The 27,715-nt window shown below is 44.4% G+C and overlaps 1 protein-coding gene across 2 annotated transcripts; it reads right to left on the reverse strand.

Moving 5' to 3' along the window:
* Positions 1–59: 59 nt before the first annotated feature.
* On the reverse strand, positions 60–27,259 carry vta1 (vesicle (multivesicular body) trafficking 1). 2 transcript variants are annotated; one of them, XM_063902135.1, is made up of 8 exons: positions 27,049–27,259; positions 20,704–20,798; positions 17,484–17,611; positions 15,641–15,716; positions 11,477–11,591; positions 5,400–5,642; positions 2,873–2,947; positions 60–1,625 (listed from the first exon to the last, which is right to left on the reverse strand). In XM_063902135.1, exons 1-8 carry the CDS (start codon positions 27,137–27,139, stop codon positions 1,483–1,485), a joined length of 966 nt encoding a protein of 321 aa, XP_063758205.1. In that variant the 5' UTR covers positions 27,140–27,259; the 3' UTR covers positions 60–1,482. The 2 variants fall into 2 exon arrangements, with proteins under 2 accessions (XP_063758205.1, XP_063758204.1); XM_063902134.1 differs by having other exon boundaries at positions 2,873–2,950.
* Between the last annotated feature and the right edge of the window lie 456 nt (positions 27,260–27,715).

Here is a 27,715-nt window from a genome sequence, read left to right on the forward strand (position 1 = left end):
GCTTTGCAGAGATGCACATTTCATTATGTGGAGAGGGTAAGAACAGAGGAGGCAGCGACAACATTTCACACATTTTATTCAAATAAATCAACGAGGCTCCGACAGATCTGGGTTTGAAGTCCAGAAAAACTCAAAATGCACCAGAGCAAAGAAAATAAATCGTCATACACAGAGAGAGAAACACGTCAAATGAAATAATTCAGAGCGAAACAGGAAGCAGTGCGAGGACGACTCCAGCAGGGCCAGTACAGATTCAACCGTGTTTCTCCAGGAGCGTTTTATCTGGTACACAGGGAGTTCAATTAACGCTCTGCTGCGATTGGACAACCGCCTAGAGTTGTCCCGCCCCTTAGCCTATCACGATCAATAAGTCAGAGCGCTAGCCAATAAGAGGGGAGACATTTTACAGATAGGAGAAGACATTTTAAATCTGAATACTTCTGTAAACGATTTCAACTTCTGACGGTTTCGATGTTTCTGTGTCACGTGGAGCGCCTGTCAGTTTCAGAGTCACAGTGAGGCACAGCAGCTGATCAGTGATGGGTCAGTTTACAGAATCAGGTCAGACAAACAGGAAGAGGATTAGGGCAACGTGTGAGTTTTGAGATCTGACCAAAAGTGATTTTTTGGAAGGGAGTTCTGAGGAAAGATCTGAATTTGGAGAAGAGACGGAACTGAGAGAATTCTGCTCTCAGTTTTTTCAAAATTCCAACGTTACTCTTCGAATCATAAAAAACGTTAGGTCGGATTGGTTGGTTTCTCATGTGGCCCTATTCCTGTAAGGCTGAACATCAAAATAGTGTTTGGACATTTTAACCAAAGGTCATCCGTCCTGCAGAGAGGAGGCAGCACGTCTGCGGGGAGGGTCAACACGTGTTCCTTTATTTCACATCTCTTTTTATGACGCTACGATACCGTCCGCTGCAGGATACCGCGCTTCATAGCAGAAAACTAAACATGGAACTTTTTGAGTTATGCTTTTTTAAAGTGTAATTCTTCTATTCGGCCGGCTCCTTAATGACCTTCACAGTCTGATTTCAGAATGAGTTTCTTTGTTGTCTTTGTTGCAGAATCAATTTTTAGTTAGGTTACCCTCCAAAAATCCGGAGAAATCGGAGAAAAAATAATCAAAAACGTTGAATCAACTTCTGCTTTCGGCCTTTTTCTACTAACCTTCCAGTTCTTAAAGGTCTTTGCATGTCATGTTATAATCCGATCTGTGGTGTCACTGCTTTACTGCTTTTAATCAATGACATTCATTGCCTGATGTGTTTTACAGAACCTCTCATGCATGTTGATTTTTGATGTGCAAAAAGGAGCTGCAACTCAGAGGAATAAAATAATGTACTTAATGAAGCTTTGCCCTTCAAACTGAAGTCATTATGACCAGTCAGTGAACACACCATCGTTCAGACCGATATTCATCACTGTGTGTGAGGCAGAGGGGGGGTGAGGGTGAGGATGAGGATGAGGAGGAAGGCTTCACTCGTGTCCGGTGGTGAGCAGCCGCAGAGCTTTCTGCAGGTTGGTCACGGCTGTGTCCACGTCCTCATACTGCAGAGCGCTGCCCGCGTACTTACACAGCTTCTGAGCCTTCGTGAAGTCATCGGCGGTGAGGCTCACTCCTGGGGGGGGGGAGAGATCAGAAGCAATCAAAGGGACAGGTTCAGTACCAGTACCTCTCCTCTGACAAGTCTCCATGCTTTAATGTTCAAAAAGCTCTTTATGTTTCTCAGACTGTCTGTGCTGTAGCACCTCTTTTCACCCTCTGTCTGAAACCACAGCCCAGTGCTCTGATTGGTCAGCTGGCTGGCTCTGTTCTGATTGGTCAACGGCTTAACCTACCACATATAGGAGCGCAGATTTCCCCCCTGAAAATCGCAGTATTTCGCCTTTTAAACACTGAGAACTCCGGGGTAGAAAGTGTTCATGTAATGGAGGATGTTTAGGGGCAGAATGGAGGGGGTTCTGGGTACTGGGGGAGGGGTGTATGCAGTCTTTACTGTACCGTTACACCCATTATAAGAGGCTGCTCCTCAGGGACTGACGGGTGGAGACAGAAATGGGCTGACCAAACACTGATTCAAGTTTCATCCTCTGCTGAGGAGGCTCTGTCCTCCGCAGGACGGCGGGAAACACACTCTGATCTCATGAGAGGTGGTACTCAGCGGGGAGGGTCCACAGTTTGGAGCGGTTCTGAATCAGTGAGAGAACACACACTGACTTAAGGTGTGATCCTCTCACTGTCGAGCAAACACTGGAGATAGTCTTTAATTTAAAATATGAATCTTCAGATAGTCGATCACGATGTTCTTCAGGTGCCTCTGTATTAAATGTGACTCCTCTTCCCTTACTCTCCCCCACTGTGGGACGAGGGGAGGTTTTCTGATTCCTGATTAAATCATCACCTGCAAAAACTCCAACGAAGCTCATGCCATGAGATGCTGTGGGTCCTGATGAATGCAGGAAGACATGTTCAATGCTCTTTGAGAGGATGAGTCTCTGCATGATATGACCTGCTGCAGTTCAGAAGAACGAGGCTTCATCGACTTTTTCTCAGACTACACTTTGTTTTCACAACGTTACTTTTTTTGAACATGTGACCTCTTTCAGAATATGAATGATTTCATCAGAATTACTTTTTCCTCAACCATTTGTCTTTTTTCCAGAATTTTACTTTTTTTTAAGTCTATTTTTTTTTTGCTCCAAATGTGACTTTTTCCCTCAGAATTTAGACCGGGCTCTGGTTTCAGACAGAGGGCGGAAAGAGGTGACTGTGTGTGTGTGTGTGTGTGTGTGTGTGTGTGTGTGTGTGTGTGTGTGTGTGTGTGTGTGTGTGTGTGTGATGATGGGAAACTATGTGTGCGCTTACCCTTTTGCTGACCCTGCAGCAGTGTGGGGTCCACAGTGGGACCTGATCTGGGAACAGGCACTGGTTTAACGACTTCTGCTGGGACAAAAAAAACACTTTAAATTATCATAAATAAATAATATATATTATAATATATAATATATATTATAATATATATTATATATTATAATATATATTATTATATATAATAATATATATTATAATATATAATATATTATAATATATATTATATATTATAATATATATTATATATAATAATATTATATATAATATATATTATATATAATAATATAATATATATTATTATATATAATATATATTATTATATATAATATATATTATAATATATATTATTATATATAATATATATTATAATATATATTATATATAATAATATTATATATAATATATATTATATATAATAATATAATATATATTATTATATATAATATATATAATAATAATATATTATATATAATATTATTATATATAATATATATTATATATAATATTATTATATATAATATATATTATATATAATATTATTATATATTATATATATAATATATTATATTATATATATAATATATATATTATAATATATATTATATATATTATAATATATATTATATTATTATATATATAATAATATAATATATATTATATATAATATTATTATATATAATATATATTATATATAATAATATTATATATAATATATTATTATTATATATATATTATATATAATATTATTATATATAATATATTATATATATTACAGTGGGGCAAAAAAGTATTTAGTCAGCCACCAATTGTGCAAGTTCTCCCATTTAAAAAGATGAGAGAGGCCTGTAATTTTTATCATAGGTATACCTCAACTATGAGAGACAGAATGAGAAAAACAAATCCAGAAAATCACATTGTAGGATTTTTAAAGAATTTATTTTCAAATGATTGTGGAAAATAAGTATTTGGTCAATAACAAAAGTTCATCTCAATACTTTGTTATATACCCTTTGTTGGCAATGACAGAGGTCAAACGTTTTCTGTAAGTCTTCACAAGGTTTCCACACTGTTGCTGGTATTTTGGCCCATTCCTCCATGCAGATCTCCTCTAAAGCAGTGATGTTTTGGGGCTGTCGCTGGGCAACACAGACTTTCAACTCCCTCCAAAGATTTTCTATGGGGTTGAGATCTGGAGACTGGCTAGGCCACTCCAGGACCTTGAAATGCTTCTTACGAAGCCACTCCTTTGTTGCCCTGGCGGTGTGTTTGGGATCATTGTCATGCTGAAAGACCCAGCCACGCTTCATCTTCAGTGCCCTTGCTGATGGAAGGAGGTTTTCACTCAAAATCTCACGATACATGGCCCCATTCATTCTTTCCTTTACACGGATCAGTCGTCCTGGTCCCTTTGCAGAAAAACAGCCCCAAAGCTTGATGTTTCCACCCCCATGCTTCACAGTAGGTATGGTGTTCTTTGGATGCAACTCTGCATTCTTTCTCCTCCAAACACCACGAGTTGAGTTTTTACCAAAAAGTTCTATTTTGGTTTCATCTGACCATATGACATTCTCCCAATCCTCTTCTGGATCATCCAAATGCCCTCTAGCAAACTTCAGACGGGCCTGGAAATGTACTGGCTTAAGCAGGGGGACACGTCTGGAACTGCAGGATTTAAGTCCCTGGCGGCGTAGTGTGTTACTGATGGTAGCCTCTGTTACTTTGGTCCCAGCTCTCTGCAGGTCATTCACTAGGTCCCCCCGTGTGGTTCTGGGATTTTTGCTCACCGTTCTTGTGATCATTTTGACCCCACGGGGTGAGATCTTGCGTGGAGCCCCAGATCGAGGGAGATTAGCAGTGGTCTTGTATGTCTTCCATTTTCTAATAATTGCTCCCACAGTTGATTTCTTCACACCAAGCTGCTTACCTATTGCAGATTCAGTTTTCCCAGCCTGGTGCAGGTCTACAAGTGTGTCTCTGGTCTCCTTTGACAGCTCTTTGGTCTTGGCCATAGTGGAGTTTGGAGTATGACTGTTTGAGGTTGTGGACAGGTGTCTTTTATACTGATAACGACTTCAAAAAGGTGCCATTAATACAGGTAACGAGTGGAGGACAGAGGAGCCTCTTAAAGAAGAAGTTACAGGTCTGTGAGAGCCAGAAATCTGGCTTGTTTGTAGGTGACCCAATACTTATTTTACAGAGGAATTTACCAATTAATTCATTAAAAATCCTACAATGTGATTTCCTGGATTTTTTTTTCTCATTCTGTCTCTCATAGTTGAAGTGTACCTATGATGAAAATTACAGGCCTCTCTCATCTTTTTAAATGGGAGAACTTGCACAATTGGTGGCTGACTAAATACTTTTTTGCCCCACTGTATATATAATAATATTATATATAATATATTATATTATTATATATATATAATAATATAATATATTATATATATATAATAATAAATATTAGAAACAACATCATTTGTACAAATGATTTGTATTAACTGCAATAATAACATGCACTCACCTGAGGGGGGGGGCAGCTCTGCGGGGGTGTTTGCCGGAGCGTGGGCCCCCGGTGGGATGTGGATGTTGTTGTAGTTCGTGTTGGGGGGGCCCGATGGTGCAGATCCTGGACCCGGAGAAAAGCCGATCCCCGGGCCGGGACCCTGGATCTGGTCCTGGTCCTGGTCCTGATCAAAGGACCCTGAAGATGGGCCCCCCCTGAAGGAAGCCCCGTGATCAGAGAACCCCCCTGCTCCATACTCATCTAGCGGAGAGAGGAGATAACGGTCAGATGAATACAGATGTTATTAACGTTAGCACCGGCTGAACTCCTTAGTACGTGGCCCCCCCCTTCAATGCTCCAGACACTGCTGCTCCTGCTCCAGCTGCAGGGAGCTTCTGTGCATGGTAACAATGCTGACTTTAAAGACTACGTGCAGCCCTTAATACTGGGGTTGTATTTGGTTCCATCTCTGTCTTTATTTGCTGTAACACCGTAAACGTCTCCTCTGTGGGACGAGTGAAGAACCTCTGATGACTGCGATGAAGTGAGGAGGTGTTCGGAGGACACGGACGCTGCTCCACAGCAAAGCATTTATCTCTCAGACAGGCGTCAGCCAAAAGAAATGAGGAGTAGAACTGAAATGTTTCTGCTGCTGAACGGAGTTCAAACCTCTCGGCCTCGCCGGTTTTATCCCAAAAAAAGTCTGCGAATACAAACCAGTTTGAGGTAAACGATCAGAGAGATAAACCTGAACGGGGAGATATGCAGGGGTGGGTTTTAGAGGGAAATGAATCAGAAAGTGTCTCTGCACGGTGGATCAGCAGGATGATTATACTGCTGCTCTTCAACAGCAGCAGTCCTGGTCAAACTCCGGTAAGTGGGGAGCAGAACTTTTACATATAATGAGCGTCCGGTACATTAGAGCCGAGCAAGTCTGCAGAATGCTGATGAAGCAGATCCACCAGGGGAAGCTGTCTGATACGACTTATTGTATTTCCCATGACGAAATTTGTTCTGGAAGATAAAAATCTCCCTCCCAGTGCTTCTTGTTCGCCTGCAGGCTAGCTTGCAGCATTTCCGCACCCCGAGCAGAACCAGAAAACTCTAACGCTGGGTTTCATATCTGCAGAAACCACTCAGTCTGAAATTTAAATCAGGCTGGAGCTAAACAGAGCTGCATTCAAAACGTCTGTGGGACCAATCAAGGGATGGTGATTCTGATACCAGAGGTGTTCAATACTCTAAGAGTGGTGCAGGGGGGTGAAATCAAAGAAGGGAAGGGAAGGAAAAGGTCAGAGGAAACAGAAAAGACAGAAAGAAGAAAACATCTCAAGGAAAGAAACAAGAAGGAAATAAAAAGGTTAAAAAAGTCAGGAACAAACAGAAAAGGAAAAGGAGAAAGAACCGGTAAAGACAAAAACATGAGGTTTGTTTTTAAAGATACAACATGTAAAAAGGAAGGAAACTTAATCTAAATAATGAAAGAAAAAGAGCAGAAACTAAAACAGAAAGACGTGTTTGAAGTCTGAGTAATGATGGTAGAAGCAGAGGTTCCTCACAGATAACCCTGCTCTGCTCACAGGAAGAGGGTGAGGTAGTTCTCATGCTGAAGTCTGGAGGGCCACGCCTCTGAGAGCAGCCGGAGATCTTTGCTCAGATTAAAGAGTTCTGGCAGGATCTGCAGACAGCGCTGTATTGGACTCCATGCTAACCCGGCCTCTGCCATTACTGCGTTACAGGCGTTAAGAGGAGACCCGACACCTCTCTGGAACATCTCATTAGAGGGTTCAGACTCTGTGCAGCTTCCCCACTCCTCTGGAGTCACATCTGGAAACACTAGGATTCTGCTGACATGTTGGAGCGTTGGAACATGTTGGAGCGAGCATTAGCAGAAACAGACTTTATTAAATAACACAGAGAGACCGGTTCTGTTACATTACAGTCCATTAGTGCAGATACGGTTAGAGGAGCGGACTCACATTATTCTACTTTCAAGCTGCTTTGCATTCCTACCCTATCAGAGAGCCAGAATATATTATGACCCAGTACGGTGTTCTGGTTTGATAACCGATGTGTCTAATAGTAATCACACTAAGAGCGATATGAAACCGTTGAAAGTGAAAGTGTGCTTAAAGTGGCACCGCTTAAAACGCAGCCCCCGTCTTAGCCAAATTCCTACATGTGTGGAATTTGGAGGTTAAATGTCAAGCAATGGGACGACAAAAAAAGTCAATTAGAGCGAGTTGCTCACCAAACAGGAAGCCGAGAATTCTTTCTATTTTATGGCGTTATTTGACCAGTTCAGGGTTCTGTATTTGAACCAGCACCTCCTACAGTTTCCATCTGATCCACTTCACATGTAGTCGGTACCATCTGAAGACGCTGAGGATGAAACATTCTAAAAAGCTCAACCATTAAACGCCCCGGGTTCTGTTGGGCTACCACCACGACGGTCCCAGCAGCGTTGCTGTGAGACGCTGCTGGGACCGCTCGCTTCCTGCCCTGAAGGAGCAGCCTTGTTTACTGCAGATGATTCACAGTCACTGCTCTGCTGCTGCACGGGGACAATTAGGGGCCGAGCGTCCGGCCAAAGGGCATTTCAGATAATGGTCTCTGAGCTCTGAAGAGCGTCAAGAGACATCCAGCTGCCATGTGCAGGGAGGGCTAGCTGGAACACCTCGGAGCAATGATGCACGTTTTCTATAGCCGCAATTTGGCTTTGTCTTGTTGCCTCTATTTACTTTGAGTCTATGTGAACATCACTTTATGATTTCTGAAGGGAGAAGCTAACGTTGGGCTCTGAAGGAACTACAGCACGGTCACATGACTCATCCAGAGAAGCGTTGAGCTCCAGACCAGTGGACGTGATGAAATGCTGACTTGTGTTTAGGACTAATTCTTGCACTTCTCCAGCAATATTAGAGAGCGTCTCACTCTTTGCAGAACAGTGTGATCGCCCTCCAGCAGTGTTGTTCCGTCACAGCGGCAGAGTCTCAACTCTCACATACTTTGTGCGTCTCAGTGGGTCTGAAATGTTGGCGAGCTCTTTCACTTTGTTTCCCTCTGACAACCGGGTCACATTCTTTGTATTTTTACTACTCAGCATTGGAAGCCGTTTTCTCTCTCTGTCCCCCTCCCCCCAAAACGCTCCATCCATTCCTTCTCCTCTCGCTCCACCCTCCCCACCAATGGAAAGTCAGACAATGCCCTTTCTGTAAGTACCACTGCTGTGTGTGTGTGTGTGTGTGTGTGTGTGTGTGTGTGTGTGTGTGTGTGTGTGTGTGTGTGTGTGTGTGTGTGTGTGTGTGTGTGTGTGTGTGTGGTAATTATCTCCTTGCACTGGTTCATATCACTGCAGAGGTCTGTCCAACATTACAGATGTGAAGATGGTCGTTTGTGACAAGTAGAAGCAGAGGGAGGTCTAATTATTAAAGAGGCCCTGTTCTCTGTGGTGCCCCCCCTCCTGTAGTTCGGTTTTAGTGCATGTCAATGGTCTGCAGAGGCTAAAATCCAGAGGGAGTTTCTCTCACACACACTCCCAAGAAACACTGATAAAATCGGGATGCAGACAAAAAACACACACACACACACACACACACACACACACACACACACACACACACACACACACACACACACACACACACACACACACACACACACACACACACACACACACACACACACACACACACACACACACACACACACACACGGTGGATGATATCAGCTAATCATGATGTCATCAGTGACACAGATGCACCCTGGGAGTTAAGGATATGAGTTTATGTAAGCAAACAGAGGTGTGTGAGATATGAGAGAAACAAAATAAAACAGGGAGTGTTGAGATGTGTGAGTGGGAGTGTGTGAGTGGGAGTGTGAGTGTGTGAGTGTGAGTGAGTGTGAGTGTGAGTGTGTGTGTGTGAGGGTTCCTCGGTGTGATGTCATCATGTTTTGGGTCAAGCGGTGGGCGTGGAGCAGCAGATGGGTTTTATTTTAGGGAGGAATTCATCAATATGACACGAGGAACACGTTTACAGTCTCCCCGCGGGGAAGGTGTGTGTGAGCGCAGAGGTGTTCATGTCAAACATGCATTCCTGTTTTCATCCTCTCCGGGGACACAGGATGCAATGCGCAGCGCTCCAAGAGCAATCTGAAAACGGGTCCAGATGCTGCAGAGTCCCGGGAGGCTGAGTGTGAGTCACGAGGAAGGATCGGAACAACCGAACGGAGAGGAGCAGGTCCGAGCGGCGGGCCCCTCTCCTCCTGAGACCCTGCAGCTCGTGCTGTGAGTCATAAAGGATCATATCTTCTCCTGTCCCACCAGACCGATCAGCATTCATATTTTCTTAAAGAACACGTATCTTACTCATGTTCAAGGAGACCTTAGTGCCTCTACTGGGACATGGTTCCATGCTTTAATGCTCAAAAGAGGGACAGAATCTCTGGATCACAGGGATTTAAGCCTCTGCAGACCATTGACATGCACTAACACCTGTACAACACTACAGGAGAGGGGAACCCCGAACCGCTGAATATGGCCTCTTTATTTCTTCCTTTTATAAACCAAGGTGGGATTATTTTCTTTATTTTACTATGGAAATGTATATTATTCAGTACTCCTTTAAGATGTACTGTCTGGATTGAACTCGAGGAAAACCCCATGAACAAAACAGGAAGACTCTTCTAAAACCATCCTGATCCAACAGCTGGTGTTCCTTTTACCTTCACACGACGACTACTTCTCAAATACTTGCTGTGGGACATTGTTTCATGACACAGAGAGGAGTAACAGACTCCTGAAACAAAACGTCTTTGTTGTTCTTACACCGGGTAGAAAGAGTGTAAGAGGAGTCAGCGCTCGTTAAAGTGGACGCTCAAACAGCCTCTGCAGGGATCATTGGAGCTCCTGAGCTGTGGCAAAGCGCTGTTCAAACACTGAACTTTAGTAAAACAGCTGAGACCCAAAGGTTAGTCTCCCTGCCTCTCACCAGCGCTGAACTTTAAGGACATTTCGTCGTCCTATATATATTCAGCAAATCTCTTTTGGATCTATGGGCGTCTCCCCAGCTTTTCTTCCTCTTAAAGGTTAGGATTTATGCCAGAGAGTTTGATGAAGCCTCAGATCAAGGGATTACGTGCAGTCGTATCAATCCGCAGAAAGAACTCCGGTCCATTCCAGGAGAAGACAGGAAGTAAACACTCGAAGTTCTGGTCCTAACTTAGAAACATTTCTGTCTCCGTCACACATGAACTCTAACTGTGCTTCTTCTAATCTACTCGCTGCAACTCTTAATCTCCCAGAGTCTGCGGCTCCTACTGCAACCAGCTGATAAGAAACACAATACAGAGCCCCCCCCGACACACACACACACACACACACACACACACACACACACACACACACACACACACACACACACACACACACACACACACACACACACACACACACACACACACACACACACACACACACACACACACACACACACACACACACACACACACACACACACACACACAATCAACACCAAATCTCAGGCAGCAGATTGTTAAATATGTGTTCAAGACATTTTGAATGAAGCATTGTGGAGCTGCAGAGACTACTGGTCTAGGGAGGTAAGTAGGTAGGTAGGGAGGGAGGGGGGGAGGTAGGTAGGTAGGGAGGGTGGAAGGGAGGGAGGGAGGGAGGGAGGAGGGAGGGAGGTAGGTAGGTAGTTAGCATTACCAGAGCATTAGCGGCAAGCATATACCAGCTCAGAACAGAGAGGACACACAGTATATCAGTGGAGTAGAACCAGCAGATCATCAGCTGCAATCTGACTCTAGGTGTGTCAGAGTTAAGGCGTTCCTCCTCCATTATAATCCCACTAAATGAGATGTATTATTAAGATGAGTTCAAATGACCTTTCACTTTATCAGTCTTACAGTTATTGGGAACAAAGTTGCGCCTGGCCCAGTGGTCGAACCCAGGAGAGAGAGTGTGTGTGTGTGTGTGTGTGTGTGTGTGTGTGTGTGTGTGTGTGTGTGTGTGTGTGTGTGTGTGTGTGTGTGTGTGTGTGTGTGTGTGTGTGTGTGACAGTGCGTCCCACCTCCTTCCCCGTCCTCGTCCATGCCCATGGGTCCGGCCTGAGGCGTCTCTCCGTTCTTCAGGCAGTTGTGGATGTAGGTGGCCTTCCAGCGGGCGTACTTCCTGTGCTGGACGTTCTGGGGGGAAAGGAAGGACTCATTAGTCGTCGTTCTAAAAGTGGTCTGCAGGGAGTGTGGGTAATAAACCAAAGGGGTAAAAGGATGGGGTGACATGGCAGGGTTGAGGCTCGTTAAAGGAAGGAATTTGGTAATTGGGGACCGGGAAGTGGGGACGTAGGGACAGGAGGCAGCAGGATTAAAGTGAGAGGACAGAGTGCTGAGGCGTTTATGAAACCATTACTGAAAGACAACATGATGACGTGGCGGCACTGGTGTCTTTAAAGAAGTCAAATTCTGAGTAAAAAATGAGAATCCTGAAAAAAACATCAAATTATGAGAAAAAAAAGTGAAGTTCTGAAGAAAAAGCTAAATTTAGAAACACTACGGAGCGCTAAGGCTTTAGTGTTCAGAAAGCTCTTTAGGTTTCTCAGACTGTCTGTGCTGCAGCACCTCTTTTCACCCTCTGTCTGAAACCACAGCTTGCAGGCTGGCGGCACCAGCGTCTTTAAACATCACAGAATCAACATTCAATCCTGTTGAAGAAAAAAGACAGGACTTCTTTTTATCCCCAACATCTTAACTGAAAGAGGTTTTGACCAAGTACACATTTTTATGAAACATCAACATTGGACAATTTTCTGATTCTGAACATTGGTCTTTTATTCCAGAAACGTGATTGGATGAAAGATTGGCCTCCGGTGCATCCCTGGTTTCCACCTCTGCTGCAGCCTTTACTCTTGACTTCCATTGAAATGAATGGCAGTGTCCGGTAGCGCTGCACCGCCTCATTAGGGGTTAATGCAGCCTCAATAGAGGGACATCATCAGGTTAACGAGGAAGGGTGTCTGAAAGTGTTGAGGAGGAGGAGGGGGCTGCAGATTTACTCCCCAAATAAAGCTGATAAGACTGAATGGAGAAAGTCCTGCGTCTAGAAGATAAGTGCTCAGAAACAATGGATCCGTGAGGGCCTTTCTGAGGGGAGGGGCTGTTTGTGCAGCGTTACCGTAAGAGAGTCATTTCTAATCGCTGGAATAACACTGCTGTGATTTCATAACACGCCAGGGAGGGAAACAAATGTTAATGTCACCGCTTCACCGTTTCTGGAGAGAGGTGACTCACTGTGGAGGTCTGGAAAACAGAAACAGGGAGGAATGGGTTTCCAAACAGGATGAGTCCTACTTGAATAAATGCACACTGATATTGGCTGGTAAGATAACTGCCTTTCACTGATGGGCATCTCTGCCTGTTTATAATATTCTGACCAAACGTTGGTATTACTGCTTAACCCACCATTTAAAGCCTGAGGATCTAAGACACCAGAGGATGGTCGGCTGGTTAAACGTTTATTATTAGCCGCTTTCAATTTCCTATGGTTCTTCCTCAGGTGATCTACAACCTCCTGTAAAGAACCTGTCAGGACTCACTGGTGCAGAGCGACAATCAGCTGTCAGTGAACGCTGCCTCACAGATTTAGCTCCAAACATGGCTCTGATCGAACAATGTGAGGTAGAGCTCAAACTCAGTGTTGATAACAGGTTGCAAGGCTTTAAAGGAACTACAGCAGGGTCACATGACTTCACGTCTCCACCGCTAAGCTAAGGGTGGCTAATGTTGGGCTATAAAGGAACTACAGCACGGTCACATGACTTCACGTCTCCACCGCTAAGCTAAGGGTGGCTAATGTTGGGCTATAAAGGAACTACAGCACGGTCACATGACTTCAGGTCACCACCGCTAAGCTAAAGGAGGCTAATGTTGGGCTATAAAGGAACTACAGCACGGTCACATGACTTCACGTCTCCACCGCTAAGCTAAGGGTGGCTAATGTTGGGCTATAAAGGAACTACAGCACGGTCACATGACTTCACGTCTCCACCGCTAAGCTAAGGGTGGCTAATGTTGGGCTATAAAGGAACTACAGCACGGTCACATGACTTCACGTCACCACCGCTAAGCTAAAGGAGGCTAATGTTGGGCTATAAAGGAACTACAGCACGGTCACATGACTTCACGTCTCCACCGCTAAGCTAAAGGAGGCTAATGTTGGGCTTTAAAGGAACTACAGCAGGGTCACATGACTTCACGTCTCCACCGCTAAGCTAAGGGTGGCTAATGTTGGGCTATAAAGGAACTACAGCACGGTCACATGACTTCACGTCTCCACCGCTAAGCTAAGGGTGGCTAATGTTGGGCTATAAAGGAACTACAGCACGGTCACATGACTTCAGGTCACCACCGCTAAGCTAAAGGAGGCTAATGTTGGGCTATAAAGGAACTACAGCACGGTCACATGACTTCACGTCTCCACCGCTAAGCTAAGGGTGGCTAATGTTGGGCTATAAAGGAACTACAGCACGGTCACATGACTTCACGTCACCACCGCTAAGCTAAAGGAGGCTAATGTTGGGCTATAAAGGAACTACAGCACGGTCACATGACTTCACGTCACCACCGCTAAGCTAAAGGAGGCTAATGTTGGGCTATAAAGGAACTACAGCACGGTCACATGACTTCACGTCTCCACCGCTAAGCTAAAGGAGGCTAATGTTGGGCTATAAAGGAACTACAGCACGGTCACATGACTTCACGTCTCCACCGCTAAGCTAAAGGAGGCTAATGTTGGGCTATAAAGGAACTACAGCACGGTCACATGACCTCACGTCACCACCGCTAAGCTAAAGGCAGCTAATGTTGGGCTATAAAGGAACTACAGCACGGTCACATGACTTCACGTCTCCACCGCTAAGCTAAAGGAGGCTAATGTTGGGCTATAAAGGAACTACAGCACGGTCACATGACTTCACGTCTCCACCGCTAAGCTAAAGGTGGCTAATGTTGGGCTATAAAGGAACTACAGCACGGTCACATGACTTCACGTCACCACCGCTAAGCTAAAGGAGGCTAATGTTGGGCTATAAAGGAACTACAGCACGGTCACATGACTTCACGTCACCACCGCTAAGCTAAAGGTGGCTAACGTTGGGCCAGATTTCAACTCCAATGTTGTTGGCTTGTTAGCAACCACTGTTTTTTATTCACCAGGGGGTATTTTATTGAGTATTTTGTGTCCTAGATCAAAAAATCTCTGCAGGTAGGAAACTCTGTGAGGCTCCCTCAGGGCCATCTCACCTGACCGCTGAAAAGATCTTTCTACCGCCTGAAACTAAAGCTGTGCTCTCTGTCTGTCTGCACTCAGCAGCTGTGAGGAACCATTGTCTGTGAGTGTGTGTGTGTGTGTGTGTGTGTGTGTGTGTGTGTGTGTGTGTGTGTGTGTGTGTGTGTGTGTGTATTACACCTAGTTGTATTGGTGCAAGTGTCCTGTTGAAGTTTTAATGGCTCCTGGATGACTCGGACACAGCAAAGAGAAAGAGCTGCTGAGTGTCACACACTACCATGGAGATGCACAGGGGTGTGTGTGTGTGTGTGTGTGTGTGTGTGTGTGTGTGTGTGTGTGTGTGTGTGTGTGTGTGTGTGTGTGTGTGTGTGTGTGTGTGTGTATACGTTTCACAGCCTAGGAAGACACAAATGTTCCTGCTGCTGACCACATGTAATGAGATACTTGAAAAAAACGTTATTTGGTTCATTCAAAAACAAACTGCATTTTATTTCCCAATAACTTGTTTAAATGTTATTAAAGGTCGTATTCTGAATAAACAATCTAATTCTGAGAAGAAATCTGAAGTAAAAGTCAAATCATCATTATCAAATGAAAGTAAAAAAGCAAATTCATGTCAAAGGTCAACACGAGGAAAGTGAGAAAACAGCGGGAAAAAAATGAAACAGATAAAAACTCAAAAAGTCAAACTATGAAGTCAGAGTGAAATCCTGAGGAAAAGTCCCTTCCAAATCAACACTTGCTGAGTTTCATGTGAACAGATTGTGCCAAAGACTAATCTGTGTTTTATGTTAATTGAATGAACAATTCATTGTCTGAATCTTTAATTGATGAGGAAGATGAACACCCCTGCGTCTCTGTTTCCGTTGTAGTTTAAGGTCACAGTGATCATATTAAACTCCTGTCTCCTCAGGACTCTGTGACACTCTGATCATCACCTCAGAGATCTTACCTCCTCAGACAGCTCCCCGAACACACACAGGACGTCCAGCAGCAGACTGGATGAGTAGAAGGACTTGATCATGTTCCTGACGGAGGAGGAGGAGGAGGAAGATGAGAGAGGAAGGATTGGAGGAGAGGGAGAAACAAAGAGACAAATCTATTAGTTCAGCGTTCATTTCCCCACTTCCAGTTCCTATTTTGCAGTTTCTACAGATGTCGTCCAGGCTCAGATGTACCTGGATATAAGCACGTCATATTAAATCTTATAATAAACTCAAACACTTCATAATAATAATCATTCTCATTTCTTTCCCGGATAAATCCCTGAAAACCACCGGCTGGACGTAAAGAAAGACATCTGATACGTGTTTAAATATCTCTGTCCTGTGTTCCCTCTTTAGAGAAGCCAAGGCCCACAGTTACCGGCACAGCTAGGGTAGTTTCCCATCATCACACACACACACACACACACACACACACACACACACACACACACACACACACACACACACACACACACACACACACACACACACACACACACACACACACACACACACACACACACACACACACACACACACACACACACAGTCAAGGTAAGGGGTATGAATGGCCTCGTTGTAGCGCAGTGTGTTAGCTCCTTAGCGGCCTCTCCATGTCGGAGGAAGTTTCTTATTCCTGCAAAGTTTCCCATAAACATCCACCTCATGGCCTCAACGTGTGTGTGTGTGTGTGTGTGTGTGTGTGTGTGTGTGTGTGTGTGTGTGTGTGTGTGTGTGTGTGTGTGTGTGTGTGTGTGTGTGCTCCTCGTTAAGCCTCAGGCTGTTAGCTGTTTAATGAAGCTGCAGGAACAGAGCGCTGCAGAGGTTTTATTCCCCTCCACACACTGCGCCCTCTCTCTGACAGCTTCCTGTTTATCCCAGAATAAATATGAACGGCGGTTCTGAAGTGGAGCGATGGGGATCTGCATGTGTTGCTGAGGCTGGGTCAGACCTCGGGTTTCAAACCCACAACCTCTGCACCTCTAGATGTCTGAAAACAACAACTGTCGCTGAGCGGAGAGAGTCTTACCGTAAGGAAAGGACAGAGATTATTTTATAGAAACAAGAGAATAGGTTAGGAAGCAAGGAAGGATAGGAAACAAAAAAGGACTTGAGAAAAGGAGAGGAAACAAGGACAAAGGACGAAAGGAAACGAGCAACAGAGAGGAAAAAGAGAAGAGGTAAGGAAGCAAGGAAGGAGAGGAAACGAGAGGAAACTAAAGAGGAAACAAGGATAGGAGAAGAAACAAGAGAAGAGGTTAGGGAGCAAGGAAGGAAAGGAAACAAGAGAAGAGGCAAGAGAGGAAACAAGAGAAGAGGTTAGGGAGCGAGGAAGGAAAGGAAACAAGAGAAGAGGCAAGAGAGGAAAAAACAGAAGAGGTTAGGGAGCGAGGAAAGAAAGGAAACAAGAGAAGAGGGGAATTTCCCCACAGGGATAAATAAAAGTCCTTCTTATGTTAGGTAAGGAGGCAAGAAAGGATAGGACACAAGAGAGGAAACAAGCAGAGAGTACGTGAGAAAAGGAGAGGGAACCAGGACAGAGAGGAGACAACAGAAGAGGTTAGGAAACAAGGAAGGAGAGGAAAGTAAGTAAGGACAAGAATAAATGTGAGAGGTAAGGAAACAAAAAGAGGAAAGAAGGATACAAGAGAAGAGGAGGTAGTGAACGTATGTTTGTGTCTGTGTTTTCTACAAAGTACATTTAAAAAATGTGTGTGTGTGTGTGTGTGTGTGTGTGTGTGTGTGTGTGTGTGTGTGTGTGTGTGTGTGTGTGTGTGTGTGTGTGTGTGCATCAGAGGAGCGTCTCACTTGTGGAAGCGTCCCTGTCTGTCCTCGTTGTCGGCGTACAGGAACATCTTTAAGGCGTAGTTCTCGATGTGAGCGTTTCCCACCACCTCCTGACTGATGGAGTCATTGTCCCCCAGCTCCTTCTTCATCTGCAACACACACACACACACACACACACACACACACACACACACACACACACACACACACACACACACACACACACACACACACACACACACACACACACACACACACACACACACACACAGTTTTTAAAAACTCAACACCAAATCCAGAGGCTACACAGCAGAACAGTGAGGGGATTTGCTCAGGCTTTTATTTTGAAAGGTCAAGTGTATGCATTGGAGAGAAAAAAGTAATGACAGAATTAATAAACCACACACACACACACACACACACACACACACACACACACACACACACACACACACACACACACACACACACACACACACACACACACACACACACACACACACACACACACACACACACACACACACACACACACACACACACACACACACACACACACACACAGCAGAACACTGTGCGGATTGACTCAGGCTTTTATTTTGAAAGGTCAAACACGCAGTGTATTCTCTCCCCGTGCTTCAGGTTTCCTGTAAAACCTCTAAAAGCAAACAGCAGGACCAGCCTGAATACACACACTGTTCTCAGGCTGTCAACCTGTGTGTGTGTGTGTGTGTGTGTGTGTGTGTGTGTGTGTGTGTGTGTGTGTGTGTGTGAGGAATGTAAACCACTGAACTAAGTGCAGAATGAAAGCAGAGCGACAGGTCAGGAATAAAAGGAATCTGGGATCAAAGTGAACTGAACTCTGTCTCATTCTGCCCTGGTTCTTATTTGCAGACAGAAATTACACATGATTAAATAACGTCTATTTTGTGTGAATAAATAATAATTGAAAAATGTCTTTCCTAATTTTATTTACATATTTAAATGTATAAATGAAAATGGGCCTTCAGTTCTGGTTAGTCCTTAATCTCTTCTCTGGGACGGACAGCCGGCGAGCTCTGCAGTGAAACCTGTATCTCCTCTCCGAAACACAGGGAGGGTCGTTGTGTGTTTCAGAGCGGTTTGTGGTAGTTGTGAGTCCCCCCCCCCCCCCCCGTCCCCCGTCCCTGGTGTTCAGGACATGTTGGACTCATTATTTCTATTTTCCACTGTCATGGCCCGCTCAGCCCTCAGAGGCTTCCCTCTCCCTGGGCCTGTGGAAACACTTCTTTCTACTGGACTTCAAATCTGTTTCAAATCGGCAGCAATTCCACCTTCCTGTTTAGGTCCAATTGGAGCCGCTTTTAAACATTCCTGAGGGTTTTTCCTGTCGTTGCATCAACAACAACACGGATGGTTTCATACGCGTTCTCCCCGAGCAAAAGCAGCGACCGCCATGGAGCTGTGTTATTCAGATGTGAAGCAGCGGGGCGTTACGTGCTGCAGGGATTGTTTGAGTCCATTTTACTGTTATTATATTGGTATCTTCAAAATTCTGTAATGCTTGACCACTCTGCTGCTGTCACAAAATCATTGGTGTAATGAGGTCCTTTGACCATAAATGCAGAAAAGATCCGTCAAACTTGTGGGAATGAGTTAGCTTTAAATGTGTAACCCAGGATCAGGAGGTGCCCAATCAACCAGGATACAAACTGCACGCTTAAGAAGACAACACAGGTGAAAACAACAGGTCACTGTCCTGAAACACCGAGTGTACATGTGTCCTGATCTTAAGGCTGTCACAACCTGAAGAACTCTGAGAAAAAGGGACATTGAAATAAAGTCGGAATTCCAATGAGATAAGTGAAATTCTAAAAATGCACACACACACACACACACACACACACACACACACACACACACACACACACACACACACACACACACACACACACACACACACACACACACACACACACACACACACACACACACACACACACACACACACACACACACACACACACACACATCAAAGCAGCGGATGTGAGTCCTGTTGACATCCTGAGTGTGTGACAGTAATGAACATCCCTGCAGTCTCTGTAAAACATGTGTGTGTGTGTGTGTGTGTGTGTGTGTGTGTGTGTGTGTGTGTGTGTGTGTGTGTGTGTTCATCATCGACCTCTGTTTCCTTTAATTGGCTCTCAGTCCAGCATCTCTGCAGGACTCCCCCGTCTCCCCCTCATGTCTGCTCATCCCCTCCCTAAAACCCCATCCTTTGACTTTACTGTTACAGGAATATCCTTTCTATGCAGCTGAGCTTAAAATACAACATGTTAATGAACCACTCAAAGAAAGCTGAACTCAGAGACCACTCAGCAGGAATAAACTCAGCTTATATCTGTCACCTTTTCCTCCGTCTCTCTGTGGATGAAAGGCTCATTTGTTGGACCCCCGCTGGGACTCCTCCTCTTCCTCCCCTCATCATCATCACAACAACTCTATAAAGTCTCATTAGTGCTTCCCCTGTTGACATGCAGCCTGCTTTACGTAGGTGTCCAAACTTCAGCTGGACATGTTCCCGCAGACTGCTGCTGCCGGGAGACGGGGAGGTTTCTCTGATTTAATCCCCTGATTTCTTTAGGTGTGCATGCTGGATTGTGTACCTATTTATTCAAAGTATTCATGGTTCCATAATGTGCAGTAACTCACTCTCACGGCCTTCCATGTTATCTGTGCACAGCGGCGTGGGAGAGGCCGTGCAGCCCGATATCAAAGAGCGCTTAGATGTGTTTTAAAGCGTAAAACAGATCCATTCTGACTCACAACAAACCATCGATGCAGGTCGCATTTCTAAAACACTGATCCCCTCCGAGGTGCTGCAGCTCACATCTCTGAGGGGGGAAACCTCAAACCTCTGAGAGAAGCACCAGTGTGTGTGTGTGTGTGTGTGTGTGTGTGTGTGTGTGTGTGTGTGTGTGTGTGTGTGTGTGTGTGTGTATTGATTACAGTTCTGGAAGAAAAGAGCCATTCATCCATGTGTTTCTGTGGTGCCGGTGACATTATCGGCCTGAGTGTACCCGCTGCTCTGCAGAGAGACGTTTCTCTACAAAGTCACGCCTAGTTTTTCTGTGTCTGTCCCTGAAGGCAGCATCTCGTCACCATCATTATAGTGCCATGAACCTGAAGCTTACACTTTAAGAGGGAGTAAATCAGAAACGTGATTGGGGGGAGAAGGGTTAGTAATCTAGGTGTAACTCACCGACTCCAGCTGGTCCATGAGTTTGACGAGGAACTTTCTGCACTCGGGTGTTTTGCTGTCCAGTTTCATGCCCGTCTGCATGGCGTACAGTCGGCCTGCAGGGGACACACAGGGTCAGAAACAGTCAGCTCCTCTTCATCCTCAGTCAGAGCTCCTGACTACAAGAGGAATCTTTCACAGCACAGTCGATAAAGGGATGAAACCCAGAAACTCAGGGAGATCCGGGAGCTTTCACCTGATCCTGCAGAGCTGTCAGACTCACACCCCCACAATCCCTCACCTGTCAATTAGCTCCGAGCTCAGACCCTTCCCTTTACAGCTGGATGACCTGAGCAGCAGCAGGCTGTTATATTATTCTTCTCAGATCCTGTACTTGAGTAAAAGTACTTTAAACCTCTGCAGGTATCTGATAACATTTGTCTACAGGTCATTATAACGCATTAGATTTTAAAGCAGCCCTCCGGACGGGGGTGGAGAGGAGCAGAAGGAGAGAGGTCTCAGTGATCGGGATCACAAAGAGAGGCTTTGTGCCGCTCAAACATCCACAGACAATCAACGGACACACTGAGGGCTTTCACAGCACACAGAAGGGAGCAGACGGGCCACTTCCAGATGTTTACCCTGTCGGTGTCGCCCCCTGGTGCTCAGAGAATAACTGCCTCTATATCAGGCTGCTCCAAAACGAGTGAAGCCAAAGCCCTAAAACCTTTCTGCTAGTTACACACTTCTTTAAGTAGAGAGTCTATTAGTTTGGGTCCTAATTTAAAGTGACATCCTCGGTTTGAAACGTGTGAAAAAAACTCAGATTTATCCCGAGCAGAGTAAAGTGTGATGGCCGGGCGCCACGGCTGAAGACGTCACAAAGTATCTGAGTCAATCTGAAACTGAGCCAGGAAGCCTCTGACAGGGAAATGACAAGGACATCATTATGGAAGAGTGTGTGTGTGTGTGTGTGTGTGTGTGTGTGTGTGTGTGTGTGTGTGTGTGTGTGTGTGTGTGTGTGTCAGTAAACGCTATGCTTTATTACACCACTGAATGTCTGTGTCAGTGTCTTCATGTGTCGTCTGAATATAATCTAAATCTCTATAAATGCTGAAATGCATGTTAACATTAGTGTGTGTGTGTGTGTGTGTGTGTGTGTGTGTGTGTGTGTGTGTGTGTGTGTGTGTGTGTGTGTGGCTCATCAATAACGTCAGTGATCCAATCGGAGTGAAACGGCGTCTGTACTGCAGCCAGATGCCGTCAGCAGGTGAGTTACAGCGCTTCATTACGGGGACATAAATCCTGCTGTGGGCGGGGGTGAGGGGAACACTGACCTGCAGTAACAGTATTATAATATATAGAAATATTAATATGTGAAACACCGCGCTGCAGGAACAAGCTCGTTTAGAAAGAGAAGGGCGGAGGAGAGAGATGGATGGCAGCATGGAGCAGTCAGCGCTGCGAGTGAAGGAGCTCCGGATTCAGCACGAACAATAAGGTGGACACTCTGTTGTTCACAGGGAAGAATTGGGGTTTAGCTCCATTTGATCATGAAATAAGAAAGCAAAAAGTTATTCAGAACAATGATATGATTGTTGGGACATTCCAAGAGAAAGTTGGAATTGTTAGGAAAAATCTATTTGAATAAAAAGGTAAAAAAATATTTTAGAGAAAAAGTGAAATTATGCTCCGTGCTGTGAGACAGACAGACAGACAGACAGACAGACAGACAGACAGACAGACAGACAGACAGACAGACAGACAGACACACACACACACACACACACACACACACACACACACACACGCTGCTGCTGACCTCCAGTGGTGAGTCTGGATCAGTGGCTGCATGCATCACACAGGAAACACACACCGTCTGATTCTGCAGGTAGCAAGACTTTGATTAATCCAGACCTGTCCATCACGGGAACACGGAGCATCTCTGAGTGTGTTGCTGCTCTGAGATGAAGTTAATCCTCTTATCTGAGCACACAGAGTTTACAGTAAAATCTGCCTCTGCTCTTTCCATTAAACATCTCCCTGCTTCCTGCATCACTTTAATCCTCTCCACCTGAGGAACACACTGACCCGCAACAGGGTCCAAACACACTTCCTGCTTTCAGCTACACCTTAGACACATTAACGGAGAGAGAAATAACCCAAAGAGAGGAAATATATGGCTCTTAGTCCAGTGGAGTGTTAGCAAAACCCTAACCTACGGTGGCCAACAGGTGCCACAGCGTTACAGCCCAGAACGCTTACAGCAAGACGAACACCGTGCAGCTTCAGGAACGGTCGCCCTATCTTCTCATTATTCTAACTCCGTCTTCACGTGGCCCTGATCGTCTTCTGTTCATTCATACTTTAAGTCTCCCGATCTTTACCTTTTGATTTTCTTTTCAAACTTCAGATTTCTTTCTCCAAATTTCAACTTTTGGGGAATTTCTGTGTGATCACTTTTTTCCTATAAGATTTTTTCAAATGTTAGATTTTAAAGACATTTTCACATCGATAACACACTCACTTTTAGATGACTTGTATTAGTGCAAACACAGGGTAAACTTAGGGAAGAGTTGAACCGGATTCATTCATAAATTACGTCAGCCAGCGCTCTCTTCTGTCTCTTCTGAACAGAACTGAGAACACAGTTACAGAGCCTTGGCATCACGGGGAAAGAAGATAAATTAAATTTCATTTTAGGAAAATGTAATGAGATTGGAAAGCGTCCAAACGTTGATTTAAAAAGGTCTTATTTATCCCCTCCGAACATTAAAGTGAATGGTTAGAGGGAACGATGGATTTGGAAGCCACGATGCCAAAAATATGTTCTTATTTACAGGATAAACCGAGAGGAGGTGCACCAGCTCTCAGGGTGTGTTTGCTTTCAACCTCCAGGACATGATTTGTGGAGTAAACCCAGCTTATAAAGTAAAGTAAATGTGGAAATCCCCCCCCCCTCCCCCACACTGTCAACTTCTCCTAGTTTTCAATGCTGCTCCCAGTGCCTTGAGTTTAAAGTGTCATATATTTCATCCATAAATGTGACAGAATAAACCCTCAGTGGACGGGTGTGCTTAAAGCAGGCTCACACGGTTGCCATCACGGTGTATTTCACCACCAGCAGATTATGTGTTTTAGCACGCTGTTAATACTGACAACTTATAATCATCAACGGGAAATACTGGAGGCATAATCCTGAGGTACGGAGACCATCAAAGAGACAAACATCCTTTGAAAATGTGCTGTTTTTATTCCACATCCAGCAGTTTTTCTAGATAAACACAGCACGAGGCGCTAACGTCACTTCCGGTCTAAATTAAGCCCCGCCCACTTTCAGGTGAAAATGTCTGAAAGCTGCTGAGTCATATATTGCACCTCCAACAACAAATAGATCCAGAGCTCCGGTTCCTTACTTCCTCTCCAGAAAAAAGGAGAGTAAAAGAAAGGATCAGAAATCTCAGTCTCAGTGTCAGCCTGCTGCCTGCCACTCGTCCCCCGAGACCCACCGGACATCCATCCCCTCTTTACTCTCCGTAAGCTGTCTCTGCCGTCTGACCAGACATCTGACCCCATCTCCATATCTCTGGACTCAGTAAACCCTTTCTGACCCACAGAGAGATTGTTTCCTGGCATCACTTTAACATTTCAGGGGAGAATCTGCATTTTGGATTGAGGGGGACGCCCCCAGAGAGAGGAGCAGAGACCCTGATACTGGTTCAGACTAAACCCTGATACTGGTTCAGACTAAACCCTGATACTGGTTCAGACTAACCCTGATACTGGTTCAGACTAAACCTTCATACTGGGTTAGACTAAACCCTGATACTGGGTTAGACTAAACCCTGATACTGGTTCAGACTAAACCCTGATACTGGTTCAGACTAAACCCTGATACTGGGTTAGACTAAACCCTGATACTGGTTCAGACTAAACCCTGATACTGGTTCAGACTAAACCCTGATACTGGGTTAGACTAAACCCTGATACTGGTTCAGACTAAACCCTGATACTGGTTCAGACTACACCCTGATACTGCAGACACATTAATACCCTATTATATTTATTATAAATACAAATTCAGTACATTTTTACTTAAACTTCTTGGATTATATTCATATATTTTTTATTGGACATTTTTGCTTATTATGTTTGTATGAAAACCATTAATCTATTTCCTTCACTCTGTTTGATCTGGGATTGCACAACACAGGAACATGCCTGCAGCTCTCGGTAAGAAGCCACACGCTGGACTCCTCACAATCCAAATCAAACGGCTCAGGGATCAATAAATAAATAAAGACTCTCTTCTCCCGGAGCTGTCAGAAGAAACACGATAGATCTGTCAGCGCTGAGGACTTCTGATCTGACTGATTTCTGTGAATTCATTCAGCTTCATGTTCATCTGGCAGGCCTCTCCGCGTCCGGACTGAAACAGAAGCCCTCTCTGCAGGACAATCTGCACTCAGTTAGGGAAACCCGCAGATATCACGTCAGAACAATATCTATCTGTTCCATCGGGCATATGTCTTCATGCAGTTGCTCTGGTTCAGAATTAGATGAATAAATTATAAATAACTTTTAAAATGAATGACAAATATTTATACAAACAAAGGAAGTTAAAGTAAAATGTGCAATAAATTATAATGGAACAAAAACTTATCCAGAGGGGGAAGCTGGTGTGCCGTATGAGAAATGTAGGAATACAAAAATAAAAATAGAACAACTAAATTTAAATGTTGAATAGAGTACAAATACAATAAAAGATGTATATTAACATTAGTCATTTAAGTAAAATGTCCAATAGATCAGAAATAAAATAGAAAAATAATCTCTAACCAGCGAGGGAGGGGGTTACGTTGTAGTGACCCTTTCAGAATTGTACGAATAAAGAAATAAAATATAAAAAAATGAAAAAAACGAAATGAATATATTTGTATAAACATAAGAAGTCAAAGTAAAATATATAGGGGGGGGGGGGGGTCAGAATTTAAGAACTTAAAATGGAATCAACACAAACATGAATAAGTAAGTAAACAAACAAAATATGTATATTAACACAAGTAGCTCTCAAACATCTTATCAGCACTAGCTTCACAAAAGGAGATGTATAACTCTCGCCAAAGTGACTGATTAACCAGACTCAAACCCCTACAGCTATGAATCACCTGCCTGTCACACACACGTATTATTCACAGCGGGATGTGAATGATCCCTCACACAGCACGAGCGGGGTGGAGCTCATTCCTGCGAGCTGAGCCAGAAACAAGCCGGACCAGAAATATCCAACAGACAGAAACAAGAGAAGTTATCTGATCCTTTAAAGCAGTATACTTATACTTCACGCAGTACTCCACTTAAGTACCCTGAATGTGTACTTCAGTGGCTGAGAACGTGGCATGAGAGCAGACAGCGTACCTTTACATTTACCTGACTCAGCGTTTAAATTACAGACTGATTTCTGTCAGCAGGATGGACTGCTAAAGCCTCCATAAACCCGTCACTTAGCAGCACACACAGGACACTGGAACTACCAGGGAAAGTCCCAAACGTCCCAGTGTGATGACGTTGGGGACACGTCAGCATGGCTAGTGACGGTTGGACTGTCACAGCTAACTCATCAACAGCTAACTCTTCCAGCTAACTCATCCCCAGCTAACTCAACCCCAGCTAACTCAGCCCCAGCTAACTCATCAACAGCTAACTCAGCCCCAGCTAACTCATCAACAGCTAACTCATCCCCAGCTAACTCAGCCCCAGCTAACTCATCAACAGCTAACTCATTCCCAGCTAACTCATCAACAGCTAACTCTTCCAGCTAACTCATCAACAGCTAACTCATCCCCAGCTAACTCAGCCCCAGCTAACTCATCAACAGCTAACTCATCCCCAGCTAACTCGTCCAGCTAACTCAACCCCAGCTAACTCATCCCCAGCTAACTCGTCCAGCTAACTCATCCCCAGCTAACTCATCCCCAGCTAACTCAGCCCCAGCTAACTCATCAACAGCTAACTCATCCAGCTAACTCATCCCCAGCTAACTCATCCCCAGCTAACTCGTCCAGCTAACTCATCCCCAGCTAACTCATCCCCAGCTAACTTTAAAGTGTAGCTGTTTAAAGTTATACCAGTACTGTATTAGTAACACTAAGGTGGTAGGAGTGCTCACATCTTTTACAAAGTAGCATACAATGGAAATTCTCAAAGTACAAGTACATCTACATTGTACTTAAGCTGTGTACTTGAGTAAATGAACTCAGTGCCTTTACACCGCTGGTTCTGTATAAAGACAGTGAAGTCAGAAGCTAACCCTTTAGCCTCAGGTAGACATAGCTGTGATGCTAACAGTTAGCATTAATCACTCACAGTAATACGCGACCACCGGGTCCCGCTTCTCGTGCTCCTGTGCGGTCCGCAGGTAGTGCTGGATGGCTCTCAGCTGGGGAGGGAGAGCCATGGCTGATTAAAACACACAGAAACACACAAAACCACGATTCAGTTTCAGAGAGAAAGAGCCCCTCCGTGTTGTTGTTGTTAGCAAGTGTTCCTTACTTCCGGGTGTGCAGCCAATGGGAGCGGCCGCCTACAATGGGACAGGTGACGTCACACAGATGTTAGGTGCGGCAACTTGATCAGAATCCCTTTATCCGTCCCACAGAAGATCAGAATCCCTTTATCCGTCCCACAGAAGATCAGAATACCTTTATTAATCCAAACTGGGAAGTGTTTGTGTTCCAGCAGCGTTTAATAAATAAAATCAGTGTTGAATTGTGAGTAGAGTGTGGGGCAGCGGGTTGAATAAACATGAAATTACATATTCACATAATAACATCCAGATTATTGTTGGAATGGACCACCTAAGAAGTAGATCAGGTAGGATGGTTCTCAAGAGAACTGATCAAGCTTATAAACGAGATCAGCGCCACGGTATATACATTAATAATAACTTCTCAGCTCACTATGTCCTGTTTTTGTACTGATGTATGCTATGCAACTGCATATCATCACCCCACAGTTATGCACATACGTCTCA

Source organism: Eleginops maclovinus, chromosome 15, assembly GCF_036324505.1.
Source record: "Eleginops maclovinus isolate JMC-PN-2008 ecotype Puerto Natales chromosome 15, JC_Emac_rtc_rv5, whole genome shotgun sequence".
Taxonomy (NCBI): Eukaryota; Metazoa; Chordata; class Actinopteri; order Perciformes; family Eleginopidae; genus Eleginops; species Eleginops maclovinus.

Bases quoted from the DNA above. Each gene is read 5' to 3' on its own strand.
- vta1 (XM_063902134.1), bottom strand. From the start codon at position 27,139: ATGGCTCTCCCTCCCCAGCTGAGAGCCATCCAGCACTACCTGCGGACC. The intron at 11,592-15,640 runs GTAAGATCTCTG...CTTTCCCCCCAG, and splicing joins TCGGGGAGCTGTCTGAGGAG to AACGTCCAGCACAGGAAGTA. The intron at 2,951-5,399 runs GTGAGTGCATGT...TTTTTGTCCCAG, and splicing joins AGAGCTGCCCCCCCCCTCAG to CAGAAGTCGTTAAACCAGTG.